The 22,822-nt window shown below is 59.9% G+C and overlaps 5 protein-coding genes across 10 annotated transcripts; 3 read left to right on the forward strand and 2 right to left on the reverse strand.

Moving 5' to 3' along the window:
- Positions 1–2: 2 nt before the first annotated feature.
- On the forward strand, positions 3–11,383 carry BRPF1 (bromodomain and PHD finger containing 1; the record flags this gene model as incomplete). Its single annotated transcript, XM_015640495.2, has 13 exons — positions 3–517; positions 1,402–2,361; positions 4,610–4,766; positions 5,861–5,992; positions 6,331–6,477; positions 7,435–7,747; positions 8,248–8,562; positions 9,107–9,394; positions 9,483–9,630; positions 10,173–10,309; positions 10,395–10,513; positions 10,618–10,772; positions 10,857–11,383. Coding segments are annotated over 13 exons (3,570 nt in total), but the record flags the coding sequence as incomplete, so codon positions are not given.
- A 221-nt stretch (positions 11,384–11,604) lies between these two features.
- Positions 11,605–13,461, forward strand: OGG1 (8-oxoguanine DNA glycosylase). 5 transcript variants are annotated; one of them, XM_033517442.1, is made up of 7 exons: positions 11,608–11,803; positions 11,886–12,166; positions 12,243–12,422; positions 12,505–12,683; positions 12,758–12,899; positions 12,972–13,042; positions 13,115–13,461. In XM_033517442.1, the coding sequence occupies exons 1-7, from the start codon at positions 11,694–11,696 to the stop codon at positions 13,184–13,186; spliced, it is 1,035 nt and encodes a 344-aa protein (XP_033373333.1). In that variant the 5' UTR covers positions 11,608–11,693; the 3' UTR covers positions 13,187–13,461. The 5 variants fall into 5 exon arrangements, with proteins under 5 accessions (XP_033373332.1, XP_033373330.1, XP_033373331.1 ...); XM_015640734.2 differs by having other exon boundaries at positions 11,609–11,803; positions 12,993–13,042; XM_033517441.1 differs by having other exon boundaries at positions 11,605–11,803; positions 12,794–12,899; positions 12,972–13,461.
- On the reverse strand, positions 13,406–17,182 carry CAMK1 (calcium/calmodulin dependent protein kinase I). Of its 2 annotated transcripts, XM_015640730.3 has the most exons (12): positions 17,079–17,182; positions 16,436–16,543; positions 15,585–15,716; positions 15,285–15,359; positions 15,078–15,216; positions 14,861–14,987; positions 14,691–14,766; positions 14,484–14,596; positions 14,296–14,374; positions 14,112–14,199; positions 13,899–14,025; positions 13,406–13,821 (listed from the first exon to the last, which is right to left on the reverse strand). In XM_015640730.3, the coding sequence occupies exons 2-12, from the start codon at positions 16,519–16,521 to the stop codon at positions 13,766–13,768; spliced, it is 1,098 nt and encodes a 365-aa protein (XP_015496216.1). In that variant the 5' UTR covers positions 16,522–16,543; positions 17,079–17,182; the 3' UTR covers positions 13,406–13,765. The 2 variants fall into 2 exon arrangements, with proteins under 2 accessions (XP_015496216.1, XP_033373334.1); XM_033517443.1 differs by lacking the exon at positions 13,406–13,821 and having other exon boundaries at positions 13,915–14,028.
- A 679-nt stretch (positions 17,183–17,861) lies between these two features.
- TADA3 (transcriptional adaptor 3) lies at positions 17,862–20,568 on the reverse strand. Its single transcript, XM_015640729.2, has 8 exons — positions 20,039–20,568; positions 19,664–19,914; positions 19,389–19,494; positions 19,095–19,236; positions 18,840–18,943; positions 18,629–18,738; positions 18,310–18,495; positions 17,862–18,233 (listed from the first exon to the last, which is right to left on the reverse strand). Exons 1-8 carry the CDS (start codon positions 20,243–20,245, stop codon positions 18,041–18,043), a joined length of 1,299 nt encoding a protein of 432 aa, XP_015496215.1. The 5' UTR covers positions 20,246–20,568; the 3' UTR covers positions 17,862–18,040.
- A 171-nt stretch (positions 20,569–20,739) lies between these two features.
- Positions 20,740–22,742, forward strand: ARPC4 (actin related protein 2/3 complex subunit 4). The gene is made up of 6 exons (XM_015640737.1): positions 20,740–20,894; positions 21,081–21,199; positions 21,531–21,642; positions 21,716–21,811; positions 21,942–22,112; positions 22,528–22,742. The coding sequence occupies exons 1-6, from the start codon at positions 20,892–20,894 to the stop codon at positions 22,531–22,533; spliced, it is 507 nt and encodes a 168-aa protein (XP_015496223.1). The 5' UTR covers positions 20,740–20,891; the 3' UTR covers positions 22,534–22,742.
- Positions 22,743–22,822: the final 80 nt, after the last annotated feature.

Below are 22,822 nucleotides of genomic sequence, written 5' to 3' on the forward strand. Positions count from 1 at the left end.
CCTGCCGCAAGATCTACAAGAGCTACAGCGGGATCGAGTACCACCTGTACCACTATGACCACGACAACCCGCCCCTGCCCCAGCACACCCCCCTGCGCAAGCACAAGAAGAAGGGGCGCCAGGCCCGTGCCGCCAACAAGCAGTCGCCCAGCCCCTCCGAGACCTCCCAGTCGCCCGGCCGAGAGGTGATGACCTACGCCCAGGCCCAGCGCATGGTGGAGGTAGACCTGCATGGCCGCGTCCACCGCATCAGCATCTTCGATAATCTCGACGTGGTGTCCGAGGACGAGGATGTTCCCGAGGAGGTGCCCGAGAATGGGAGCAATAAGGAGAACACGGAGACGCAGAGCGTCCCGCCCAAATCTGGGAAGCACAAGAACAAGGAGAAGCGCAAGGACTCCAACCACCATCACCACAACGCCTCGGCCAGCACTACCCCCAAGCTGCCCGAGGTGGTGTATCGAGAGCTGGAGCAGGACACCCCTGACGCCCCGCCTCGTCCCACCTCGTACTACAGGTATTGTCCGTGGCTGGGTGCAAGGAGACTCCTAGGCTCATGCCCGGGGTTTGGAGGTGGAATTGGCCCCACTCTGTTCAAGTGGCTTGCCAGTGGCTCCTGAGAATGGTCTCTGTCTGCCTCTCCCAGGTCTCATAGAACTGGCTATTCCATGGCTTCAGGCTCCCGGGGCTCTGCCTGGTGTCACATCACAGTTCTGAGGGGGTCTGTGCATCAACAGAGCTCTAAGTTGCTGCTTAGGTCATTGCCATCAGTTTAATTGCTGCACTCTTTCTATGCTGGAACAGCACATAAAATCAAAACAAAACCCAAATGTGGCCTTTTGCCTCTCATTCTGCTCTTTGGAGGTGTGCTAGGATATTTTCAGATATCCTTCAGCACCAAGGTGTACTGTAGGATCTGTCTGTTTGTGGGGACAATTCTTAATTGTTATCCTACAGTACTCTGTGGGAGATTTGGTGGATGCAGTGGCCCCAGTTAATACCTGAGGCAGGAGTTAACAGAGCCCCCTAACCAGAATTAACGAAACATGGTGCCTCTGTGCATGGTTATCATGTCTTGATCATGAGGCTGCTGCCTCCAGAGCACTGGCACTTGCTGGGTGGCACATGCAGGCCCCCTCCTTGCATTGATGAGTTTCCAAGGCCTGACCTTGCTGCTTAGACCTTGTTTTGTCTCCAAGCTGCTGTGCCGCTGTGCTAGTCAGGGTGCAGCAGCACCTCCTGCTTCTGCACATTCCTCCCTTGTTCCTGTTTCTTTATTTTGTCTTATGGCTCAGCTGGAGCATTTGAGCATTCCATCAGTCACAGACAAATCTTGGAGTTGGGGCTCAGCAGCTCCAGCTGTGTCAGACATGCCCTTACTTTCCCATGCTGTCTTTCCAGGTACATTGAGAAGTCGGCAGAGGAGCTGGATGAGGAAGTGGAGTACGACATGGATGAGGAGGATTACATCTGGCTGGACATCATGAATGAGAGGCGGAAGAACGAAGGTGTGAGTCCTATTCCCCAGGAGATCTTTGAGTACCTGATGGACCGACTAGAGAAGGAGTCCTACTTCGAGAGCCACAACAAGGGGGACCCAAACGCCTTGGTGGATGAGGATGCAGTCTGCTGCATCTGCAACGACGGGGAGTGTCAGAACAGCAATGTCATCCTCTTCTGCGACATGTGCAACCTGGCTGTGCACCAAGAGTGCTATGGGGTGCCCTACATCCCTGAGGGACAGTGGCTCTGCAGACGGTGCCTGCAGTCACCTTCACGCGCTGTGGACTGCGCCCTCTGCCCAAACAAGGGGGGGGCCTTCAAGCAGACGGACGATGGGCGCTGGGCACATGTGGTCTGTGCCCTCTGGATCCCGGAGGTGTGCTTTGCCAACACCGTCTTCCTGGAGCCCATCGACAGCATTGAGCACATCCCACCTGCACGCTGGAAGCTGACCTGTTACATTTGCAAGCAGCGTGGCTCTGGGGCTTGCATCCAGTGTCACAAAGCCAACTGCTACACTGCCTTCCATGTCACCTGTGCCCAGCAGGCCGGGCTGTACATGAAGATGGAGCCCGTCCGGGAGACGGGTGCTAACGGTACCTCCTTCAGTGTGCGCAAAACTGCCTACTGCGACATCCACACACCGCCAGGTTCTGTGCGCAGGCTGCCCGCCCTCTCCCACAGTGAGGGGGAAGAGGAGGATGAGGAGGAAGAGGAGGAGGGGAAGGGCTGGAGTTCTGAGAAAGTCAAAAAAGCAAAGGCCAAGTCTAGGATCAAGATGAAGAAGGCACGGAAGATCCTGGCGGAGAAACGAGCTGCAGCACCTGTGGTTTCCGTGCCCTGCATCCCTCCCCACAGGTACAACCTGCCACCGTCCCTGGAGTGGGGAGAAATTTCTCCTTTCCTCCGTGCTTTGTGTCCTGCTTTCCATGTGGGCATTATCCTATTCTCCTTAGATTTTTGCACAGTTACTTCTCACTTTTTTTTTTTGTTGCCACAGAGGGTTGTGGTGGTTTCCTCTGGGAATCTTGCAGAGAGGCAGGGCATGCACTGCCCTGCAAAGGTGTCTGGGCCTTCAGCAGGGCAGGAAATAGCTGCTGTTAGTTTAACAGTAGAAAATGAACTTGGCCGGATGCATCAGGAAGCAGCTGGAGGTTCCCAGCACTCCTTTCCTGTTGTGCTGACCTCAGGCACCCGGAGTAAACGAAGCGGGGAGGAGGGAGCTGCTCTCCTTTCTGACGAGGTCTGTTTTCTCCTGAGGCTGTGTCAGGCAAAAGACAGAAGTATGGGAGTGATTCAGGCCTGGGAAACAGGCTTATCCCAGAGTTATTTTGGCTCTGGAGCAGAGAGGTCTGGGATCCCTATGCTCTGCTGAGCAGAGCTCATCCATCCCAGCCGCCATGTACTCCTTGCTGGGCTTCCTCAGTGCTCTCTGCCAGGCACAGCAGCAGCTGCTCCTCCTCAGCACTGCCTGTTGGATCAGGGCCGGCAGCCACGGGTGCTGAGAGCTGTCTTTCAGCTTCAGAGGAGGGGTGGCTGGAGAGCACCAGGACTCCTGCCTGCCGAGGTGTTGTGGTCTTAAGGCTGATTCCCCAGCACGAGGCCTTCCTAGGGGTTGTGTTTCTGTCACATTCCAAACCTGTGGTTTCATGGGGAGGTGCAAACACCCTGTAGTTACAGTTGAAACTGCATTGTTCCTTGGTCTTGCTAGGTTGTTGTGCTGATGTGCACATCCCAAAACAAGAGCATCAAAGAGCCTTGCCAGAATTTGTCAATGTAGTTTTTAACTCTGGGTGTCCTCAGCAGCATGTAAAAGCGCATAAGGGCATCCTAGAATGTTTTTGGATCTCATTGTCACTCTAGTGCAGCAGGCACTAGAAGCGCAGGTTGGGCATGGAACCGTTTGCCTTTGTGGTGGTAAGCCACCAATCCTGAGCTGTCCTCCTTCCTGTGGCATGAGCTGTGCTGGGGTTGTGATCGTGGGACTGAGGGTCTGTCAAGACCCTCAGACCCTCAAGGTTTATCTCCTGTGCAGTTGGAAAGGAGCACACGGAAGCCGTGGGCTATGCTCTCTGGGCAGCATTCTGGTGACTTGGGGAGGCAGGTCTGCCACAAGACTGCTGGCCTTTTGCCACAGTCTGCTTGTGTTCCAAACTTATTTGTTTGCTCACTCAGGGCTTGTTCCATGTCAAGGGTGTCTTTTCTTATGTGTGGACATGTTGGCAGGCAGTTTGTAGGGTCTTGCTGCTATTGCACTCACAGCAAAATCCACTGACCTAGAAGCTGTTAACCTCTCCCCAGGCCTTCCTGTTGGGATTAATTCTTCTTCAGGTGCTGTTGCCAGAATGCCACGTCTTCCTGTGGGAGCTATGTTTGGCCAGTGATTGCATATGAGGCTGCTGTTCCCAGTCTCTTCAGCTGAGGTTGATGCAGGTTGGGTCATCCCCTGAGAAGGGCTGTCCCTGGGAAATGGGGAGATGCTGAGGGTTCATCCCTTTGTCTCTACTAGCAGGGCATCTCTGTCCAACTCTGCTGAACAAGGCTGTCCCAGCTGCTCCAGACTATCTGCTGTTGTAGGAAGTAAGCAATCCCTTTTGTGGTGTTTTGGGCTGTTTAGGATAGTCTTGGATGGCACCTGTGTTTTACTCGTGCCTCCTGCTCCTTTGTCATGCTTTGCCAGAGTTTGAGTTTCTCTGGTAACATTTGTCCAGACCCTGTGTCACAGCAAGTGGCCCTTAGCCAGGTAAATAATGGTTTTGGGATAATAGCACCATAACACTTGTCTCAGGGACCGTGGGAGCTGTTACAGGTCCAGCCCCCAGTGTAGCTGTCTTGCACCCCAACTCAACCCAGGCTTTGCCCAAAAGTTGACAGGAAAAGTGTGTTACAGAGAGGCAAGGCTGCACATTTCCTGGCATCCTCTGTTGTGCCAACCCTGTGTGCCTTGGTGTTACACAAACTCCTGCCACAGAAAAAGATGTTCTCTGCCTGAGGAGCTTCTCAGCTGCTCTCGGGTGGCCTTGCTGCTACATGTCCCTAGCCAGGGCTTCTGCAGCAGCCAGGCTTGTCTCATTGATGGACTCTGTGGTTCCTCTCCTTTCCTCAGGCTCAGTAAGATTACAAACCGTTTAACCATCCAGAGGAAGAGCCAGTTCATGCAGAGGCTGCATAGCTACTGGACTCTGAAGAGACAGTCCCGCAATGGTGTCCCCCTGCTCCGCCGCCTTCAGACACACTTGCAGTCACAGAGAAATTGCGACCAGGTAAGGGCTGCTTCTTGGGGGGCTGCAGGGAACCCTGGCTGTGTGCGTGCTTCCTGCGCCTTTGGAGCTGTGGGCTCAGAACCTTTGCTGCATGTGATGCCTGCAGGTGCAGAATGGGGGTCAGGGGTATGAGCTTTCAGATGAGGAAAGGGCAGTTCCAGCTGCTTTTGCTGCTTCACTTTCTCCTCCACTCTCAGTGTTCAGAGAATTGCCAGGCAGCGACGCCACTGGCAGCCTGCCACAAGAAGGGAATCCTGTCCTCTCAGGCTGCCACACTGAAGATAGTTTCTCTCTTGTGCCTGCATTTAGCCAGTGGTGGTGGCAAACCTGTCAGAAATGGTCCTAATGGGAGGCTGCTGTGTCAGGCAGTGTTGAGAGAGATGGACAGGGATCTCCAGAAACAGTCTGGAATGAACCAAAGCCCCGCTTCCAGTTTCTGATAGTGCTCCAGGAGTGCTCCCTCCGGGTGCTGCTTCCAGTCCACAGTCACCATTTTACAGATGTAAAGTCTGGTGCCAGAGAGGAAGATTTTTCTTCTGGCTCCCCATCTGAGCTGTAAATCTTTCTTTCTGAGCCCTTTGATGACTATGACTGGGCAGGGGTTTCTCCTGCCTCTGTCCGCTCTTACTATTTTTGCTGGAGAAGAGTTGAGACTGCTTCTGCTCAGTTTTGGCTATGGCAGGATAAAAGCCTGCCAAATTTTTTTGGTGCTCCAGAAATGAAAGCAACCAGGGCTGTGTTCCCTTTTTGACTTGCTGCACTTTGTCAGAGCTGTGAGCAGCAGCATAGACATCTTGGGCAACTGCAGGCAGTCAGTCGGTCATGTTAGGAGGAATATTTCCAGAGGCTCAGGATGTGCACCTTCTGACATCCTAAGGGCTTGGTGACCAAGGGGCAGGTATTTAGCTCTCACCAGAGGTGAGACTGATCCTGAATCACCTGCCTAGGTTACAAGAAAGGAGCCGTGACCTTTGCTGCACCAGCAGGTCAGGCATGCTGGTTCCCTTTGCCAGGGAAGAGCACCAGCACAAAGTCAGGAAGGTGGAGATGGGAGCACATCTTCTATCAGCTCATGGTCTCTGATGTTCCCACAGAGAGACACTGAGGATAAGAACTGGGCCCTGAAGGAACAGCTGAAGTCATGGCAGCGCCTGCGCCATGACCTCGAGCGTGCGCGCTTGCTGGTGGAGCTGATACGCAAGCGGGAGAAGCTCAAGAGAGAGACGGTAACAATTGTCCCTCCTTGGGGAGCTGCTGGGGTGGGCATCAGCAGGGGCTCCTTAGAGTGCTGTAGGTGTGCCGGGGTCCCCTCGGCTGTGCTGCGTCCTGCTCCAATGGCTCCAAGCAAATGTGGCTGCTCTGCAAGGCACAGGTGGGACACACGGGTGCTGGAGCCAGTGTTACACCTCTGCTCCCCAGAAACAGGGGTGAGGGGTGGTCCCTGTCCTCAGCAAGGAGAGAGAGGGGTTGCTGTCCTGCAGAACTACACTGCTGCTTCCTGGGGACAGTCCCTACTGCCTGGCTGGGGCCAGGGGCTCAGCCCTCCTCTGTTCCTTTGTTTCAGATCAAAGTGCAGCAGGTGGCATTGGAAATGCAACTGACCCCCTTCCTCATCCTCCTCCGCAAGACACTTGAGCAGCTGCAGGAGAAAGACACGGGCAACATCTTCAGTGAGCCGGTCCCTCTGTCTGAGGTAACAGAAATCTACGAAGTAAGAACCCCCTCCCCAGATTTCTACTTCACTCAAACTTGTCCCTTGCTTGTGCCAAGGGCTGCCTAGGGTGTACTCTGGACCAAAAGATCCCTGAGTATCCTAGTCCTGGCTCATGCATCCCAGCACCACTCACTCACCTGAGGGGGGTGTGCAGCAGTGCCCCTCCTGAGTGAGCCAAATGCAGAACAGCTGAGCTGGTGACAGCTGGGGCACAGCACTTGGCTCTTCCTCTACATGTGTTACTGGTGACACCCCAGGATCTGTGAGCAATTGGGGATTCCCACTGGGAAAGGCAAAGTGCCAGCCCTTAGCAGTTGGCATGCTCTTACCTGTCCTTTTGTGAAGGCCTCTGCTAGATGACTGAGCACAGCACAGGGATGGGTTTGATCCTTAGACTGTCACTGCTACCAGGCAGGGGAGATAATTCCTGAGACTGTCACTGAGTCCCTGCCTAGGAACATGGCGAAAGTTCACATGGTCTCTGCAAGGTTCTGGCCGCAGGTCAGCATGGAGGCATCTTAGCAGATGGGGAGGAAGGCTGAACCTTCTCACCTGCAACCAGTGCTGCCACCTGGACCGCTCTGTTTTACCTTTCCGTGCTCACACTCACCCCTGAGGCTGCACTTGCAGCTCCCTCTCCAGGTAGTAACATGTAGCATACTGGATCCCAGCTGCCTGCAGGCAGGAGTTGAGGACAGGATGCTGGCGTGTGTGCTGGAGCCGTAAAAATGCTTTGGAGTGCATATCCGCTCTAACAGGTTGAGCACAGCACATGGGCTTCCTAGTCCGGAGGCGTTGCTGTTCCTCAAGCTGCAAAAGCAGACGGCATTCCCCGATGTGCATTTGGGCAGAGCACAGGGAGTGATACCTGATTCCTCTAACAACTGTTTTCTTGGAGCAGGTACTGCTAACTGTGGCTCCTGGGCTCTTAACTCTGGCTCTTTCCTCATGCAGGTCCCAGACTACCTGGATCACATCAAGAAGCCAATGGATTTTCAGACAATGAAACAAAATCTAGAAGCCTATCGCTATCTGAATTTTGATGACTTTGAGGAAGATTTCAACCTGATTATTAACAACTGTTTGAAATACAATGCCAAAGACACAATCTTCTACCGGGCAGCCATCCGTCTGCGGGAGCAGGGAGGTGCCGTGCTCCGGCAGGCTCGCCGGCAGGCAGAGAAGATGGGCATTGACTTTGAGACAGGCATGCACTTCCCCCACTGTGTAACAGTGGAAGAGGCTCAGATCCAAGACATTGAGGATGGTGGGTACTTGTTCCCTGTCCTAGGGTATGAGGGCTACTCAGAGGTAAAGCCTGGGCAGAATGAAGGCACCAGAGAGTCTGATCTGCCTCCTCTGGGAGGATAAGTTGAATGCTGGGCTGTGTGTCCCCCCTCCCAGGAGAGCTGGTGGTTTTGCTGGCCAGGTACTTATCAGCCCCATTAGGTTGGTTCTAGGCAGTGGTTTGTCTGTGTGTCTTTTCTTTCCTGTTGCATCCTTGTTCTAGACAATGCAAACCCTGGTATTCTCCACACTGCTGATCAGCCTCCAGTAGTTTTCTCCAGTAGTCCCAACTGGCCAACTTCCCACAGGGCTACTTCTCTTGGTCTTTTAGGGTAACTTCTCTGAAGGGTTCACAGGTGTTTGGTGCCATGTCATCTTCTCCCCTGCAGGGAGCCTGGATTGCCTCATGCCCTTTCAGGTAGAGGAGCTCCAACGAGTTCCCAATTTCTTTCATCCATCTGCTCCTCTTTGTTTCCCCAGAAGATGTGCGGCTGCTGCTCTCGGAGAATCAGAAGCACCTGCCCTTGGAGGAGCAGCTAAAGATCCTGCTGGAGCGGCTGGACGAGGTCAATGCTGGCAAGCAGAGCATAGGACGGTCCCGTCGGGCCAAGATGATCAAGAAGGAGATCACAGTCCTACGGCGGAAGCTCGCACACCCACGGGACCTGGGCCGGGATGGGCTGGAGCGGCACAGCTCCTCTGCCAGGGGAGTCCTGCAATCCCACAACCCCTGTGAGAAGGACCTGCAGACAGACAGTGCTGCAGAGGAGAGCAGCAGCCAGGAGACTGGCAAAGGTAATGCTCCCTCCAGAACTGCCTGTCTGGCGAGCCATGGAGAGCTGCCTCTGGACAGGCATGGATGGTGACAGTTCTAGCTGTGTGATATGGGGCATGAGGTGTATTGTTTCCTCCTGCTGGGACCTGCCAGCTTGGCCATTTGCCTTGATTCTAGGGGCATTGTAGAGCAGGCTGCCTTCAGTGTCCTTTCCTGACAGAGGGCATGGGAGGGAGTTGCAGCAGCAGTGACTGCTGAGCTCCAAATGCTCTCCCAGGGCTGAGAGTCAAACAGGCCAGCTGCCAGCTCCCTGGAAGGAGATGCTGAGCTGGGCTGTGTGGGGAGCACAGCAAAAGCTCCAGGCAGGGCTACCATGGGTCACTGGGGTTTGCCACCTCTGCATCCCAGTCCTGTCCCCTAATCACTGGGGAAAGCAAGTTCTTCCTGAAGTGAGGGAGGATCTTCTGAGATAATGTTCCCCAGAAACAAAGGTGTTTTGTGACACCCCACTGCCATGCAGTCCCTGCCATCAGGGCTGCAGCTGACACTTTCTCCCTCTTCCAGGTCTGGGTCCTAATTCTTCTTCTACTCCAGCACATGAAGTTGGCAGGAGGACCTCTGTGCTCTTCTCCAAGAAGAACCCTAAAACTGCAGGCCCTCCAAAACGTCCAGGACGCCCCCCGAAGAATCGAGACAGCCAGATCACTCCTGGGCATGGGAGCAGCCCCATTGGGCCCCCTCAGCTGCCAATAATGGGGTCCTCCCAGCGGCAGAGGAAGAGAGGGCGAAGCCCACGCCCCAGCTCCAGCTCGGATAGTGACAGTGACAAGTCCACAGAGGATGCTACCATGGGTGAGTGCGGCTGGGCAGCTGTGGTCCCACTGGCAGCACGTGGCAGGCTCTCTGCAGTGGTAATGCTCTTTGTTGGCGTGTTTTTCAGACCTGCCAGCCAACGGTTTCAGCAGTGGGAACCAGCCTGTGAAGAAGAGCTTCCTGGTGTACCGCAATGACTGCAATCTTCCCCGGAGCAGCTCCGACTCGGAGTCCAGCAGCAGCAGCAGCAGCAGCGCTGCCTCAGACCGCACGAGGTACTGCCTGTGGCCCAGCTCTGCTGACAGCTGTGCTGCCCAGGGTGGCAGTAGACAGCTCTCAGCCTTGAGTTTCTGGCCGAGCACCCCGTTTGGTGGTCCCCATCTTGTTCATCGTGCAGCTCAGCTGCTAATCCCTGGAAGTCCGTGGGCTTTGTGCCTTTTTTAATGCAAAATCTAAAGGTGTAAGTGTGCAGCAAAGGGCTAGTAGGAAGCATGAGCTAGGGAATTTCAAATTGGTACAATGGCTGCTCTGTCATTGACCCTTCCAGCAGCCAGCACCAGCAGGTTCCTGCCTGCATCTCTAATTTGGACCAGGGCACTTCTTCTGATCCTCCCAAGTGGAACTGAGTGAGAGTCTGCACCCTGGCAGAAGCACCATCCCACCTTTCTGCTTGGTACCCCTGCCAAGTCCTTCCTGGTGCCAAGGCCAGCAGTTGGAGGCCACAAGCCCTGGTGTCCAACCAGCCTAGCCCTCTGGAAAACAGTTTCTGGAAGCTTAACGTGACTCTTACTGATGGCTTTGCTCCCTGTCTACACAGCACAACGCCCTCCAAGCAGGGCAGAGGGAAACCCTCCTTCTCCCGAGTGAACTTCCCAGAGGACAGCAGTGAGGACACATCAGGGACGGAGAACGAGTCCTACTCCGTGGGCACAGGACGAGGTGTGGGGCACGGCAGTAAGTACTATGGTTGTGCAGCTGTGTGCCTGGCTGGCACCATCACCTGGGGGGACACAGCTGACTCCCCTCTCCTCCTGTACAGTGGTGCGTAAGGGCATGGGGCGTGGCACGGGGTGGCTGTCTGAGGATGAGGATTCTTCCCTGGATGCCCTGGACCTGGTGTGGGCCAAGTGCCGGGGTTACCCCTCCTACCCGGCGTTGGTGAGTACTGCCTGTCATCGAGGTCTCCTGAAATCTGTGTCCCTTCCCTGCAGACTGCCTCTTGCGGTCCCTGTTCTCTCAGCCCTCCCCTGCTTTTTTTGCAGATCATTGATCCCAAGATGCCGCGGGAAGGCATGTTCCACCATGGTGTCCCCATCCCCGTGCCCCCCTTGGAGGTGCTGAAGCTGGGGGAGCAGATGACTCAGGAAGCACGCGAGCACCTCTACCTTGTCCTCTTCTTTGACAACAAGCGCACTTGGTAAGCCAGGGCGCCGAGGGTTTTGGGGGGGGTCCCCAGAGACGATTGTAACCCTCAAACGAGGTGGCCCCCCGCTCTCCACAGGCAGTGGTTGCCCCGGACAAAGCTGGTGCCTCTGGGAGTGAACCAGGACCTGGACAAAGAGAAGATGCTGGAGGGCCGCAAGTCCAACATCCGCAAGTCGGTGCAGATCGCCTACCACCGCGCCATGCAGCACCGCAACAAGGTGCAGGGCGAGCAGAGCAGCGACTCCAGCGAGAGCGACTGAGCCGGTGCCGCCGGCCGCTCCCCCGCCGAATCTCAGGGCAAACGGGGCTCGGTGACCCCCACGCCGTGCAGCTGGCCTGCACCCACGGGGGGCCGGGGGACCGGGAGGGGTGGGGCCGGTCCCCCGTTCCCCCCCCACTCTCCCATTCCCGGTGCCCGCTCCCCCCAGCCCGCCGCTCCTCGGGATGCCGTTCTGGCCGCCGCAGTTCCCCAGAGCGGCCCCCGCGCCCCGCACCCCCGTGCTGCCCCCCACTCCTGGGCCCAGCCCCTGGCCGGCCCCGCGCTCGGACGTTGTTTGTATTTATTTTGAAGGAAGAAAAATCTATTGATTCTTAGAAAATAAACCTCCGCTGCGGAGCCGCGGCCGCTGCGGGCGGGGAGGGAGCGGGAGCGGGAGCGGGAGCGGGGTGGGCATGTGCGGCGGCGCCGGCCCCGCTTCCGGCTGCGAGCGGAAGCTGGGGCGGGGAGCGGCGGGCGCTCCGCCCGCCCGGGTTTTTCTATGGTGGGGAGTGTGGGGCCGGGCGAGGAGGTACGGGGCTGGGGGCACGGGCTGGAGGGCTGGGGGGAGGTGTGGGGCCGGGCCGGGGCTGGGGGGCAGCGCTGGGCACTGCCTTGACCCCGCGGGCAGGGGCGCGCAGTTGCTCCCCGACCTCGATGAAGCTGCGGGACGCCCCGTCCTCCTGCCCGTCCCTGTGGCGCTGCCTGCCGTGCCCCCCGGCCGAACTGCGCCTGGACCTGGTGCTCTCCTCGGGACAGAGCTTTCGGTGAGCCAGCCTGGGGGTCTCGGGAGTCCCCCGGCCCAGTCCGGCTCGTCCGAGCCGGCCCCGACGCCCCCGTGTGCGGCAGGTGGTGGGAGAGCAGCCCGGGGGCCTGGACGGGTGTGCTAGGGGGCCGCGTCTGGACACTACGGCAGGACGGGGATCGGCTCTGGTACACGGTGTACGGCCAGGAGGATGAGCAGGAGGAGGAGCGGGATGGGTGCCCCGCCAAAGCGGCGAAGCTGGACGCCACAGAGACGGACCGGATCCTGCGCGACTACTTCCAGCTGGACGTGGAGCTGTCAGCCCTGTACCGTGGCTGGGGGGCGGCCGACCCCCTCTTCCGCAAGGTGGCCAGTGACTTCCCAGGTGAGGCGGCCCCACGGGGCCGTAAGGGATGGCCATAGCACCTGTCCGGCGTCCCCTCACCGCATCCTGCCTGCAGGGGTGCGGGTGTTGCGGCAGGACCCCGTCGAGTGCCTCTTCTCCTTTATCTGCACGTCCAACAACCACATTTCCCGCATCACTGCCATGATCGAGCGCCTATGCCAGGCCTTCGGCCGTCGCCTCTGCTGCCTCGGTTCCCGGCCCTTCCATGCCTTCCCATCCCTCTCGGCACTCACAGGTCCACCACCACCACCCCGCTGCTGTCACTCCAGCTCATCTTGCCGTGCACCCTCTCACGTCCCTCTGCTGTACCCCCGCAGGCGCTGATGCCGAGGCCCGGCTGCGGGCGCTGGGCTTTGGGTACCGGGCCAAGTTTGTCAGCGGGAGTGCACGAGCCATCGCTGAGGGGCTCGGCACCGAGGGGCTGTGCCAGCTCCGCACTGCGCCCTACGCCGAGGCCAGGAGGGTGCTGTGTGCCCTGCCTGGTGTAGGTGCCAAGGTCGGTGCCAGGATGGGGGTGGGACAGGGAGCAGTGAGCAGCACTGGGGACTGACTGGGTGCTGCTGGTGGCAGGTGGCCGACTGTGTCTGCCTGTTGTCCCTGGACAAGGCAGAGGCGGTGCCGGTGGACACCCACGTCTGGCACATCGCACGGCAGCGCTACGGCGTGGCATTGGGCAGCAAGAGCCTCACCCCCCGGGCCTACCAAGAGATTGGTGAGAGCAGGGCTGCATCCTGGTGTGGGACCCTCAGGGATGGTGGATGGTGCAAGTGTACCCCCCACACTGGCATTCACCCTCTCTCCACAGGCGACTTCTTCCGGGGGCTGTGGGGCCCTCGTGCCGGCTGGGCACAGGCAGTGAGTACCCCAGTTCCTGGCACCCTTACCCCTCACCCCAGCCATGCCCACTCCATTATCTCCCCACTCCAGGTCCTGTTCTGTGCCGACCTCCGCAAAGGCCAGAAGTCGGCCGGCAGCCAGCATCAGGCCTGGGAGAGCTGAGGCTGGGACAGCCATGGGGGTGGGCCCCTCTAAGGACACCCCAAAAGGAACAGTGACTTGAGTGGGACACTGCACCTCCTGCCAGCCTGGCATGAAGGGGTGTGGGCAGCTGCCTGTCACCTGTCCACTGTGTGCCTGGGGGAAGCTGCTGCCCTGGGCAGTGAAGCTGCTGGGGTCAGGGCTGTGTCCAGCTCCCTCAGTGCAGAGCTGAGCCAAGCACCTTTGGCCTCTTGCCTTTATTACAAGCAATAAAATAGAAACATCCATTTGGAAAATTGTCCTTGAACATGCTGGAGTTTGGAGGTGTGGGACGGTGCCAGGCCAGGCGTGGAGGGAGGGAAGGGGTATGGGAAGGGGCCCGGGACAAAGCCCCAAGCTGGGGGGCTCTGTGGTGTGCTCCTGCCCTGATGCAGAACTCTGCTGTGAGGCTGCAGTGGGGGCATATCCTCACGTATCCAGGACAAGCTGAGCAGGGTGCCTCCATACTATCTCCCCTGCTCCTGCACTGCAGAGCCCCCCACCCTACACGGTGCCCATGGGGGGCTGGACCCCCCTGGAGGCAGTTCTTTCAGGCCATGGTCAGTCTGGTGGGAGACGCTGAGCTCTGCTTGTGGGTGGGCGCCCACATTCTGACCCTGCAGGGAGGAACAGGGTGAGATCCTGGTGGCAGCCCTGAGGGGTGTGGGATGGGGATAGCGGGTTTGGGGCTCACCATTGCTGGTCCCCCCAGCCAACCGTTCACCGGGGCTGGTGGGAGTCGTCTGCCCAGGGACATCCTGGCTGGTTCCCAGCTGCAGTTTTCTCATGTGTCTCACCACCGCCGTGGCATTGAAAGCTTGCTACTGACCCCACAGTGTCCGTCAGCTGGTATGGAGTGCCTGAGGGGCTGCTGCACCCCCTAGCACCCACCAGCACCCACACTCACCTTCCACTTGCTCTTTGCAAAATTCTTCTTGATCTGCTCACTCACTGACTGGTGGATGTTCTTGTCCAGGGCTGTGTCCCCAGCAATCCTAGAGCAATGCAGAATTCAGCAGGGGCCCCCCTACCCCATGGCTGCTGTGGGGTGAGCTAGAAAGGGGGGCAGACAGCAAAAGTCTCCCCATTACCAGGGATGCTGCAGGGCTTGCTCACAGGTGAATCGCTTGCCAGGGTCCTTCTCCATCAGGTGCTGGATAAAGTCCTTGGCTGGGACAGAGCATGGAGCAGCTCTGAATGCCTGTGTCCACCATTCCTCTGGGTACTATGAACCTGCACCAGGCTCAAAGGCCCCACTGCGCTGGTGCTCCCAGCTCACCTGAGTCCGAGATATCGTCCCAGTAGGGTGAGTCAAACTCGTACTCGGCCCGCAGGATCTGCTCGAAGAGCTTGGCATCATTTTCATCATAGAAAGGGGGGTAACCACAGAGCCTAGAGGGGCAGTGGGGAGGGGGCTGCTGGTCCCAAGCAGCCCCAAGGTGCCAGGCCCTCAGGAGGGGAAAGGAGTGGGAAGGGGGATACATACAGGATGTAGGCAATGACTCCGATGGACCAGCAATCCACTGCTTTGCTGTAGGGTTTCTGTGCCAGCACCTCAGGGGCTGGGGAGGAGGGCAGCGGTGAGGGGGGAGCCCAACCTGTGGGGGAATCCCAACCCCACACCTAGGGTGCTGGCAGGCCATGGTAGGCGCTCACCCACATAGCCAGGGGTGCCGCAGGCTGTGGACATGACACTGCCACAGCCCTCGATCTTTGACAGCCCAAAGTCGCTGATCATGATCTTGGAGTCCTCATCCATGCTGTAATAGAGCAGGTTCTCGGGCTGCGAGGAAGGTAGAGGCAGGAGTGACATTGGGGTCTCCTCCCGCCACCACCATGACAGTGCTGTGTCTGTCCCCCCTCAACTGCTCACCTTCAGGTCACGGTGGACGATACCCATGTCATGCAGGTATTTGACGGCATCAAGGATCTGTCGGATCAGGGCACTGGCGTCCCGCTCAGTGTAGAAGCCCTTCTCCACAATGCGGTCAAAGAGTTCTCCCCCCGAGACCCTGCAGGGATGGGCATCACCTGTCAGCATGGCCCCCCCACCCCTCTGGAGCCCCCCAACGTCACTCACAGCTGCATGATGAGGTAGAGGTGGGTGCCACTCTCGTAGATGTCGTCCAAGGCCACAATGTTGGGGTGCTTGATTCTGCAGGGGGAGGCACAGAGGGGTGGAGAGAGGGCACCAGGCTGCCCCCACAGCAGCCCCCAGGGGACAGGGAGCAGCCAGGCTCCATGCCACAGGTCATCACGTGCCGCTGGCTATTTTGGGCACTGGCAATAACATGTGGTAAGGAGCGCTGGCAGTGGGGGGCTGTGCTGGGTGTGGGGGCCCAGAGTGAAACCCCCACCCTGGCGCTGGCACAGCCCCTACTTGTGGAGGACGGCAATCTCGTTCTCAATGCTGGTCTCCTTTCCCTCCAGTGCCTTCTTGGCAATGCACTTGATAGCCACGAGCTTCCGCGTCGCCTTCTCCTCTGCCAGGACCACCTCGGAGAAGGCCCCCCTGGGGGGGGTGAGGGATAAGCAGGGCACGGGGGCCACCAGCCGGAGCTGCCGATGCCGCCATGCCACGATTGTCATGGCGACAGGCAGAAAGTCCAGCTATTTATAGGAGAAAAGCAAGCAGGAGTGGCCTGCTGGGATGGCCAGACAGGGACCCTGCCAGCGATAGGATGCCTGGCACCGTCTGCCCTCCCAGTGTGGCTGCACCATCCCCATATCAGGCAGGATAAGGCTGTGGTGCTGCCGAGGTCGAGCTGTGCTTGGGCTGTGCCCCCATGTGGGTTGCAGCAGCCCTCTGCTGTGCCATCCTGTAACAGCCAGGGCCACCCAGGAGCCAACCAGAACCCTTGGCAGTGCCCAGGTGGGGAAGAGACAGGAGTGACAGGCAGTGTGTTTCGCTGCGCTGGGCCCTAAGCCTTGACGTAATTAACCTGCTAATCCAGTCTAAGAGCCTTACGGTGCCGTGGGCACCACCAGGAACCCCTCTGCCAGCCAGGAGACCACCCTCAGGTACCCACAGCACAGGGAGCCAGCACCAGAGGGAGGTGGCACCTGTGCCCTAGAGCATGTCCCCTCATATGCAAGTCCCACCTTGGGCTTTGAGCTGGTATTTGAGCTGGTTCCACATGGCAGATCACTGCCACATGGCAAAGCCTGAGGGGCCAGACCCGCCACTAGGAGTGGGCTGTCACTGGCGTGTCACCCCAGTCCACAACTCACGTGCCCAAGACATCTCGGAAATCATAGATCCGCTGAATATCCTCGATTCTCTTCTTCCAGCTGGGTCCATCCTGCCCCAGCGGCATGGTGCCCCTTGGGCACTCCCACCTGTGACACGAGTGGGGGACAGGTTGTCAGCGTGCTGGGATGGCACGGGGACACACGGGGGACAGGATGCTATGGGGAGGTGGTTGTCATCGTGGGGTGATGGGAGCAATCTGTGTCGACGCAGGAGTTTTGGCGTAGATTGCCCCAGTGGGGAAACATGCTGGGACCCTCCCGATGCCCGCCCATGGGGCGGGTGCGGGGCGGGCAGGCAGCAGGAGGGCTCCAGACACACGCGTAGGTGCATGGGGGGTCCCCACCGCCATTCCCCACGCCCCCTAGCCGGCACAGCCGCGCCGGGCGGGACACGCGTGGGAGCAGAGCTGCGTGGCGCAGGTGATGCGCGCGTAGGTGCATGGGGGGTCCCCACCGCCATTCCCCACGCCCCCTAGCCGGCACAGCCGCGCCGGGCGGGACACGCGTGGGAGCAGAGCTGCGTGGCGCAGGTGATGCGCAGCTCCACCGCCGCTACTCAGTGTCACGCCTGGGCACGACCTCCGCGCGTGGGCACGCCGCCCCCGCCCCGCCCCGCCCTTACCGACGGCCCCGGCCCCGGGCCCCGCGGCGGAGCAGAGGCGACTCCTCCCGGCGCGGCGCCGCCGGACAGCGCTGACGTCACGGTGAGGGGCGGGCAAGCGCGCGGCCGCTGCCAATGGGAGGGGGTGGTTTGGCCGCGGTGGGAAGGGGGGGGACACGCGTGACCGCGGGCGCGCGTGGACACGCGGGAAAGGCGCGGGGAGAGCGCCAAGCGCGGCGCGGCATCACCCGCACGCTGTCCCTGTGCATCTGTTGTGAGGATGCGAGGGCGTTCCCTGGGTAGACGCGAGTGGGGGACACGCGTGGAGCTGCAGGACAGCCCCAGCCCCGCCAGTCCTCGTATCTCTCTCCAGATTAAGCCCAGCACCGACAGGATCCACCCCCACAGCCGGGAAGCGCTGTCCCCCGTGACGTCCCCAACTGTCACCACACCATCACCTGCACACGGCTGCCTTTATTGCCCGTGCTCGCGGCAGTAGAAACCACCGGTACACAGAGAGCTCGGCCATCCACCCACCGGGCCCCCCACCCCTCCAGCCCCTTCCCCTCCCCACTCCCTCAAGACCACCCGTGGGGGCTGGATTTCCCCCTGCCCCGCATCACAGAGAAGGATAGGGGACCATGAGAACCGCACCATAACATCTGGCCCCGGCAGCGACCTGGCTGATGTCACCCGAATAACAGGGGAGTGCAGGGAGGACACGGGAGTGGAAGCCACCAGCCGGGGTGGGGGTGTTGAAGGGAGGTGAAGTTGTCCACAACTCCACGCGGTGCCCAGCTTCGGTCAGTGACAGCCCCAGACAGGGAGGGGACAGCAGCTAGGCTCCTTCATCAGAGCAGGGAGGCTGAGCAGACTCAGGGCATGGGTGAGGTTGTGCCGGTTCCATTCCGTGGTGGCAGGGCTCAGGCAGGGCAGCACCCTGCAGGTGAGGTCCACACAGAGTGGGGGGTCCTTGGTCCCTGCTACCCATCCAGCAGCTTGAGGATGCTCTCCCGCTCTTTCAGGGTCTTCCAGGCCTGGTCCTTCTCCTTTTTGGTGGGTGTGCGCTTCTTCTGCCGGGCAGCCATGATCTTGCGGAATGCATCCATCACCTCGTTGTCAGCCATGCGGACACGCTGCCGCAGCTCCTGCCGGTGCAGTTCCTCCTTGGCCAGCCTGGGGGGCACAGGAGGGTGTCAGGCCCTGCTGGGCAGCCCCCTGCCCACACCCATCCCTGCCCGCTCGCTCTCACCGCAGCAGGTCATGCTTCTTGGTGCGGTTGTGTGCGCTGAGTGCCTTCAGCTCTGCCTGCCTCTTGCGTAACTCAGCCAACACTTCGTCCTCTGAGTCCTCAGCTGGACGGTCCTCTGACTCCAGCAGGCCCTGGGCCACCAGCTCCTCCTTGATGCGCCCCTCCAGTGACTTGGTGTGGGGGACACTGCCAGGGTGGAGAGTGGCTGCTGCCCACCACACGCTCTTTGCTCCCTGGGATTCACAGTGGCAGGGAGCCAGCAGCGTGTTCGGTGCACGCAGGGGCAGAGCTGAGCTCCGGGCCCGCCACAGCTGCTCACCTGAAGGGCTTGTTCTGGCTGCGGGGAGATGTGCCAGCACCATCAGCTCCCGAGTCCTTGCCAGTGATCTCAGGGATTGGGGAGTCCTCAACAGGGGAGATGATGTTCTCCTAGCAAAGGGAGCACGAGGGAAGGGTTACAGTGCTGGGTCTTGGCAGCAGTGCCCCATAGTGCCAGGCCACCATGGCATGGGGTCGTTGGAGCCCCTCACCTCCACAAGGGCCTGCAGGAGACGTTGTGTCAGGGGACCAAAGGGACACCCATCCTCTGGCTGCTCATGCTGGGCTTCTGACTTCTTCAGGAGAGCATCAACATCTAGGAGGAAGCAGGAGAGGGAAAAAGCACACCCAAAGGCAGAGAGATGAGCAGCGGGGCAGGGCAACTTCAGCCTTTCTTGGGCGTGGCTGCACTGGGCACAAGCACTCCCAGCCCTTCTGGGCAAAGGCAGGGGTGGGATTGGGGGTACCTTTAGTGTCCAGCTCAGTCAGTGGCCCCAGAACACCTTTCTTCTTGTCAGCAGCAGCTGCTGCCCGGGCTCCATCCTTCTGCTCCTCCAGCAGGTCCTCTTGTGCCCAGCGCTGGGAGTAATGCTTCCCCAGAGGTGGAATCTGCAAGAGCAAGGCTCAGCGCAGCTCCTGGAGCCTCTTCCTAGCCTCCCACCTCCCCAGTGCCACAGCAGCATCCCAGGCAGGAACAGTCACTGTGAAGTACCAGAGGGGATGGGGAGAGAGGGCAGAGGAAGGGCTTAGGAGCTTTTCACCTTGTAATGCTCAGCCTCATCTTCCGGTGGCTTGAGCAGCTCCTCCAGGACTCTGACCTCCTCGTTGGTGAGATCAGCACAGTACGGCTCCACTGATGCCCAGAACCTGCAAGGATGTACAAACTGTGAGAGGGAGCTGCAGGGGAGCATATGGAAGGTGACACATGTCCCCTTTCCCCCTGTGGCTCCTCTTCTCTCACGCTAGAGGCAGCCCTTGTGCCACGTGCTCCAAGGAAGGAGAAAGATGATCCCAATACTCCCCAACACCCACACACCTATTTGGAGCATCATTTTTGGGGATGCGGGGCACATCAATGGGATCATCCTGGAACTCATATTCCTGGATCTTGGGCTGCAGGTTCTTGGACTTGGGCCGGCCAGGCCCAGGCCCAGTCCCATGGCCCCCTTTGCCCTCCAGCTTCTGCTTCTTAGGCTTCCCATGTTTTACAGATGTGCCCACATCGTGGTCCTTGTTCAGCTTCAGGAACCGCCGGTCACCCTTCTTATCCTGCCAGTCTGTCAGAATCTGGAAGAGAGTGATGTACCATAAGGTCCTGTGCCCAGTGCTGGGCAGGGGCAGATCAGAGGCAGCCCTTGGTAGGAAGGAGCCAGATAGAGAGTCTGTCCCTGACCCATTGTGGCCCCAGCACCTGTGTCTCAGCCTCCAGGACACGAAGGCGGCGGCTGGCAGAGGACAGCAGCGTTTCCAGCTCCAGCTGCAGCGTGTCCAGCTCCTCGATGCCGATGCCATCGTCCTCCGAGCGGGCCAGCACGGCCGTGTACCGGGGGCACACTTTCACGTGGTCCACCGACTTGAAGTCATGGAACTGCAGCGGGCAGTCCTTCAGCTCGCTCATGGCGGTGGGGACCGGGCACTGAGTGGACTCTGGGGGACCGACGGGCGCACGGGGGAGCCGGGGACAGGGGAAGCCGGGAGGGAAGGGAGTGGAGTGGGGGGCTACGGAGGGTCGGGGGGCATCGGGGCTCTGTGGAACCCGGGGTGGGGGATCACCGGGCCGCTGAGGGAACAAGGCGGGGGGATAACCGAGGCGGCGAGGAACCCGGTGGGGGGGATCACCGAGGGGAACCGGAGGGAGATCACCGGCTGGCTGCGGGGACAAGGCGGGGGCGGCCCCGGGGCGCAGCGGAGGCCGCGGGGCCGGGCCTGGGCTGGGCGCCCCTTCCGGCCCCGCGGGCGCCCCGCCCCACCCTCCCCATTGGCCGCGCCGCGCCCCGCGCCGCCGCTCATTGGCCCAGCCCGCCCTCCATCTCCCTTCCCTAATATGGAAGCGCTGACAGGCCCGTACCAAGCGCCGCAAGGCGCGGGGGGAGCCGCGTGAAGTCTCGCCGCCGCCACCCGGCTCCGTGCCGCGGGGGGGCCAGGCCGCAGGGCGGGAGCTTCCCGCCGCCCCCCCTCCCTCCCGCCGCAGTGGGAGGTGCCGCGCATCCCGGAAGAGGTGATCAGCCACTTCCGCCTGCCCGGACCGGAGCGCCGCTGCCACCATGGTAGGGCGGGGGGCTCGCTGTGAGGGGCGGTGGCAGCGGGGAGGCTGGGGAGGGTCGGAACCGGGGCCGGCGGAGTGAGCGGGGCTGAGGGGACGGCGGGTTGCAGGTCGGGGGCTGGGGCAAAGGGCGAGACCTGACCCCCGGGCTCCGTTCGGGGGGTCTGACGCCGCCGCCGTGTCCCCGCAGACTGCCACGCTGCGCCCGTACCTGAACGCGGTGCGCGCCACGCTGCAGGCCGCGCTGTGCCTGGAGAACTTCTCCTCGCAAGTGGTGGAGCGGCACAACAAGCCCGAGGTGGAAGTCAGGTATGGGGGCGGGAGGAGACACCAGGGGAGCCCTGCGGAGCCCTGGTTGCCCGCCCTGGGGGCCGCTGGCCCGTTCTTGCCGTGCACTGGGCACCCCCCAGCCCTTAGGCACGGGGCCAGTGGCGGCAGGGAGCCGGGGAGCTGCGGGAAGGAGGAAGGGGATCTAGCTTGTGACTGAGGGAGCATCTGCTCTAAGGAGGAACATCTTTGGAACGCAGGAGCATCCTGTAGCAAAGCCCCCACATCCCCATGATCCCTGCGGCTCCCCTTCCCTGTTTCCCACCAGTAAATGCTTCATTTTGAGTCACTCCTGCCCTCCCTCTGTTCGCAGGAGCAGCAAAGAGCTGCTGTTACAGCCAGTGATCATCAGCAGGAACGAGAAGGAGAAGGTCCTCATCGAGGGCTCCATTAACTCTGTGCGCGTCAGCATCGCGGTGAAGCAGGTGAGGGGGGGTTTGAGCAGGGGGCTGGCAGCTCAGCCTGTGGGGAAGCCTCACTTCCCTTTTCTCTCTCCAGGCTGATGAGATCGAGAAGATCTTATGCCACAAATTCATGCGCTTTATGATGATGAGGGCTGAGAACTTCTTTATCCTGCGCAGGAAGCCCGTGGAGGTGAGGTGACAGGGAGAGGACAAAGCAACTCCTGGCTCCACTCCTGGCACTGGGAGGGTGTCCAGTGCATGTGAGTTTGCATGGCCAGCAGTTTGGGTGCTAAACCCTCTGATGCTTCTCTCTTGTACAGGGTTATGACATCAGCTTCTTGATCACAAACTTCCACACGGAGCAGATGTACAAGCACAAGCTGGTGGACTTTGTCATCCACTTCATGGAAGAGATCGACAAGGAAATCAGTGAGATGAAACTCTCTGTCAATGCGAGGGCCCGCATCGTGGCAGAGGAGTTCCTTAAGAATGTAAGACTCTGAAATGGGAGGAGGGGTCTCTGATTTGGGGAGTGGGGTGTGAGGTCAAAGCCAGTGTGGCCCTTGTGCCCAGAGCCCCCCTGTCCCATTAGTAAGGACAAGCTGACATCCTGCCCAAGGAACTTCTTGGAGACAGGGAGAAGAGGATGCCAAAGGCACTTGCATCCCATTTGCTCATGAAGTGCCAGCTTTTGAGACCCCCAGAGCTTGCTCAGTGGCAGCAGCAGCCTTGGGTGGATGAGACCCTTTTGGCGGGTGCTGAGATGGATGTGCAGTGCCTGGGGAGGCAGAGTATGGATCCCTGTGAGCAGTGGCCACACTTAGCCTCCATCCCAGGTGCCAGGAGGGTGGTGAGGGTTCTCAGACCGCTCAAGCAGGGACTAACAGCAGTGTGTTTTCTCTCCAGTTTTAGGCCGTGGTGCAGGACCCCGTGGCTCCCCTGTGCTTGTGCCCACCGGGCACTGTGCCTGTGCCTGCTCCCGTTTCTCGAGGACCGCTGGGTGGGGCCGGGCCCTGCCTGCCCCTCTCTGGGCTGGGCGGGAGCAGCCCCCGCTTGCGGCAGCGCGGCCCCAGCCGCTGCCCCTGTCTCGTCTTGTTTTTTAAACAGTCTTGTTTGCTGTATCTGCCGCCTCCGTCTCCTCCCTCCCGCCGCTCTGGGCCACACCAGGGGATGGGGCGGGGAGGGCATTGTGGCCCTGGGG

This window comes from Parus major, chromosome 12 (assembly GCF_001522545.3).
Source record: "Parus major isolate Abel chromosome 12, Parus_major1.1, whole genome shotgun sequence".
In the NCBI taxonomy this organism is placed as follows: domain Eukaryota; kingdom Metazoa; phylum Chordata; class Aves; order Passeriformes; family Paridae; genus Parus; species Parus major.

Bases quoted from the DNA above. Each gene is read 5' to 3' on its own strand.
- OGG1 (XM_033517439.1), top strand. From the start codon at position 11,694: ATGAAGCTGCGGGACGCCCCGTCCTCCTGCCCGTCCCTGTGGCGCTGC. The intron at 12,167-12,242 runs GTGAGGCGGCCC...TCCTGCCTGCAG, and splicing joins GGTGGCCAGTGACTTCCCAG to GGGTGCGGGTGTTGCGGCAG. The intron at 12,423-12,504 runs GTCCACCACCAC...GTACCCCCGCAG, and splicing joins ATCCCTCTCGGCACTCACAG to GCGCTGATGCCGAGGCCCGG.
- CAMK1 (XM_015640730.3), bottom strand. From the start codon at position 16,521: ATGCCGCTGGGGCAGGATGGACCCAGCTGGAAGAAGAGAATCGAGGAT. The intron at 14,988-15,077 runs GTGAGCAGTTGA...CCTTCCTCGCAG, and splicing joins TCGTCCACCGTGACCTGAAG to CCCGAGAACCTGCTCTATTA. The intron at 14,200-14,295 runs GTAATGGGGAGA...GCATTGCTCTAG, and splicing joins CAAGCCCTGCAGCATCCCTG to GATTGCTGGGGACACAGCCC.
- TADA3 (XM_015640729.2), bottom strand. From the start codon at position 20,245: ATGAGCGAGCTGAAGGACTGCCCGCTGCAGTTCCATGACTTCAAGTCG. The intron at 19,495-19,663 runs GTGTGTGGGTGT...ACATCCTTGCAG, and splicing joins AAAAATGATGCTCCAAATAG to GTTCTGGGCATCAGTGGAGC. The intron at 18,234-18,309 runs GTGAGAGCGAGC...TGTGCCCCCCAG, and splicing joins AAGAAGCATGACCTGCTGCG to GCTGGCCAAGGAGGAACTGC.
- ARPC4 (XM_015640737.1), top strand. The intron at 21,200-21,530 runs GTATGGGGGCGG...CTCTGTTCGCAG, and splicing joins AAGCCCGAGGTGGAAGTCAG to GAGCAGCAAAGAGCTGCTGT. The intron at 21,812-21,941 runs GTGAGGTGACAG...TCTCTTGTACAG, and splicing joins TGCGCAGGAAGCCCGTGGAG to GGTTATGACATCAGCTTCTT.